Here is a 3,238-nt window from a genome sequence, read left to right as displayed (position 1 = left end):
CCGCAAACAAGACAAATGACAAACCCAACAAACATCCATACAATTGCTTAGACATGGCCATGTCCTTTTGGCATTTCACTCTGCTTCACAGTTCACACTGCTACTTCTGTCCTCTCCTTCTCTCACACTCTTCTCATAAGAACACAACAAAACTCGTATCCAACATTCTTTTTCAATCTCAAACCCCGAATCCTTTGTTCATCATCTCCACAAGAAGCTATCTAGCTAGCTGCCTAGCTCTCACCAGTCACCACTCTTTATAAACCCATCTAACTCTTCTTTTATATATAGGTCTAAGAATGTAGCAGTGCCTTTTCTCTCTATATATTATCATCAGTTACCTTTTCTCTTTTAAGACCCACCATTCTCTCATAACTTCCCTTCAAACTCATTTTTCATTGATCTTTCTCGAACCAAAAAAACCTCTCAATGGCTACTTCACTTTCACTTTTTCTCATGCCTAGCGATGATAGAAAACAAGAATCCACCCTGGCCATAAGTACGAAACCAGCTGAACCCACAAGAACTACTACTACTACTCGGACCAGAAAGCCTACTGCCAACAAATGTCAAACTCGCAAAAAACAACCTCGAAGAGGTATGGGAGTAGCTCAACTTGAGAATTTAAGGATTCAAGAAAGATGGAAGGCAATTACTGAGACTAACCAAATTGGGTCTCTCAATCTCCAACCCACCAAGCAGATGCACGTTTTTGACCCGTTTAATAATAATGATGATGATAATCAAATGGCGCAGTCTGGTACTACTGTTAACCATGGTGTGCCAATGAGAAATAATGGTGTTGTTTTTAATGGGTTCTTGGGTTGGGATCACCAGGGAGGTGTGGTGGTTAAGAGGGTTGATGAGTTTAATGCAAATAATAATGGTGGGTTTGGGTGCCAGGTTTTGGTTAACCCGTACATGGTTGGATCGGCTCCGGTTCATCAGGCTGGGGCTCCAGCTCCAGCTCCTGCTGCTGCAGCAGTGCTTGAGGCTTCGAAAGAGCTCTCTTCAATCCCAAAAGTAATGCAGCAGCAGAAGCAACATGAGCCTGCTCGTTGTGATCTTTGCTTTAAGGTTTGTGTTTTCTAGGGTTCTTCATTTTCTTGAGAAATAATGGTGTTGTTTTTATATGCACGCGTGCCTCTTTTTTTTTCCCCTGTTCGTTTCTTGAGGAATTATATAAGAAGGAAATAAATTATAAGCTACAAGATATTTTAGCAGTCTGGAATTTCAATCTTTTTAAACAATGTGATTAAAATCTTAAATTTTTACTATTTTAATTTCTATGGACAGATGGGAGGATTCAGTGCCAGAGCTGCAACGAGTGCTTTCTATGCCAAATATCAGAACCACAACAACAACGAGGTAAATCTCCATCTTTCTTTCAAGTGGTATGTATAATATTTTGGAACCATGCTTCTTATAAATACTATATCTAATAATTGTGTTTTAATTTGTTTGAGTCTTGATTGGACGGTAATTCATGTGGATTTTGTAGGGTGTAGAGGCGATGGAAGCACACAGGAAGGGTAGTAACGCAATGGGTAGAAAAGTTATCATGGAATATGAACTTTTCCCTGGAAAAAATAGTAAAAGCACCTGTTTCAAGGATATGGAATTTCCTACTGCAGAAGCTTCAGTTGCAGTGGGTACTGGTGAAGCTTCTTGTGTCACAACTTATTCTGATTACAGTGCATCTGATGCTTCTAATTCTATTGATTTGTCTCTGAAGCTTTCATATTAATTAGAACCAAGAAATTAACATGTCTAGTTTTGGTTATGATGTCTTTTCTTGATATATGTGTGTCGTGTGATTGCCTGAACCTAAACACAGCTTCTTATAATTTCCCTTTTGTTCTTAAACTAATTAATTTATAGCAATGCGAAAACAGTGCAGTACATACGCTTGCTTTATTTAATCGATCTCTGATCAATGTCAGTGCTTTAACTTTATTTCCCTGCTTTTATGATCTTGACATTGTTTTTCACTTTTGCTTATGATCTATCTTGTTCCTTATCAAGAATTGAGAAACATAGCCACAAACGAATTGCTTATGATCTATTTTGCATTTCGAGGCATTTGGTCATTACAATACTATCATACAATTATGCCGTTGCCACACTGTGCTGGCTTGTTCTAGCTGTGTAATAAGGAGGGACAGACCGTGATCTGTGTATATTTTGATCTGCTTAACTTCTAACGGTTTCTACAATTAATGTTTACAATTGTCACATACAAAACATTTAATTACAAATCTTGTTTTATATTTGATTTGTTGCTCTTCAATATTGTATGAAGATAAATATTACACTTCTGTATAACCTGCTAAAATGACTTCACAAGGAGGCTCAAAACCCTAGCAAGTAGCATCTCTCTCTCTCTCACTGCTCTTTATTGTTTATGCTAGAAGATAGGTGAGAGATTTCTCTTCCAAACATAGGCTACATCTTTTATGTGCTGAAACACAAGGAGGGCATCTCTGCATTACTGTTTATGGGAGTCAAGCAACTTTTAGGGTCTGCTTTGAAAAACGTGAAAAAGATAGATAAAAAGCAAGCTATAAAAAAAGCTAGCCTTCCTTCCTCCTTGGCAGACACATTGTGGTCACTGCTGTATATATATATGTGGTCAGTGAGTGGCTGCGGCATGCGGGTGAGTACAGACCCAGCGACAACAAAATATTTTAACCACAATACAAAATCTGCAATATATAGAGGAGAGAAGCTGAGTGTAAATATATTTGTTTGGTTAAAATAATAGTTAAAGTTATTATTTAATAAAAAATATATTTAAAATGTATGATTAAAATTAAAATTGATGTTATTAATAAAATAATATAAATAATTAGTGAGAATTACAATAAATATATATATATATATAATTTACAGATATAAAAATTTGGATATTAGCAAATTTTTAACTTATATAAAAACTACCTGGCATTAACTTTTTTTTGGTATAGGTAGCAAATTCAACAATAATGAAACATAACTTGATAAAAAGTATAGAAGTAACGTAGCAAAAGCATGTAGAGACCCTGTTTGTTTTTATGTTTTAAAAGTCTTTTGAAAAAAATTAAATTTTTATATTTTTTTTGTTTTAAATTTAAATATTTAAATATTTTTAAATTATTTTAATATACTGATATAAAAAATAATTTTTTTAAAAATAAAAAATATTATTTTAATACATTTCTAATTAAAAAACAATCACAACCATACTTTCAAATAACGT

General features: G+C 34.5%; 1 protein-coding gene across 1 annotated transcript; it reads left to right on the top strand.

Annotated features, from left to right (window-relative positions):
* The first annotated feature begins 304 nt into the window (after positions 1 to 304).
* On the top strand, positions 305 to 1,902 carry LOC105120239 (uncharacterized). Its single transcript, XM_011018420.1, has 3 exons — positions 305 to 1,077; positions 1,297 to 1,368; positions 1,502 to 1,902. Exons 1-3 carry the CDS (start codon positions 430 to 432, stop codon positions 1,745 to 1,747), a joined length of 966 nt encoding a protein of 321 aa, XP_011016722.1. The 5' UTR covers positions 305 to 429; the 3' UTR covers positions 1,748 to 1,902.
* The last annotated feature ends 1,336 nt before the right edge of the window (positions 1,903 to 3,238 follow it).

Source organism: Populus euphratica, unplaced genomic scaffold (genome assembly GCF_000495115.2).
Source record: "Populus euphratica unplaced genomic scaffold, PopEup_1.0 scaffold5830.1, whole genome shotgun sequence".
In the NCBI taxonomy this organism is placed as follows: Eukaryota; Viridiplantae; Streptophyta; class Magnoliopsida; order Malpighiales; family Salicaceae; genus Populus; species Populus euphratica.
The sequence above is the reverse complement of the archived record's forward strand: the minus strand, read 5'-3'. Positions and strand labels throughout refer to the sequence as shown.

What these genes read in the sequence shown, in the direction of transcription:
- LOC105120239 (XM_011018420.1), top strand. Translation starts at nt 430, where the DNA reads ATGGCTACTTCACTTTCACTTTTTCTCATGCCTAGCGATGATAGAAAA. An exon ending in GTTGTGATCTTTGCTTTAAG is followed by an intron (nt 1,078 to 1,296) that starts GTTTGTGTTTTC and finishes TTCTATGGACAG; the next exon opens with ATGGGAGGATTCAGTGCCAG. An exon ending in AGAACCACAACAACAACGAG is followed by an intron (nt 1,369 to 1,501) that starts GTAAATCTCCAT and finishes TGGATTTTGTAG; the next exon opens with GGTGTAGAGGCGATGGAAGC.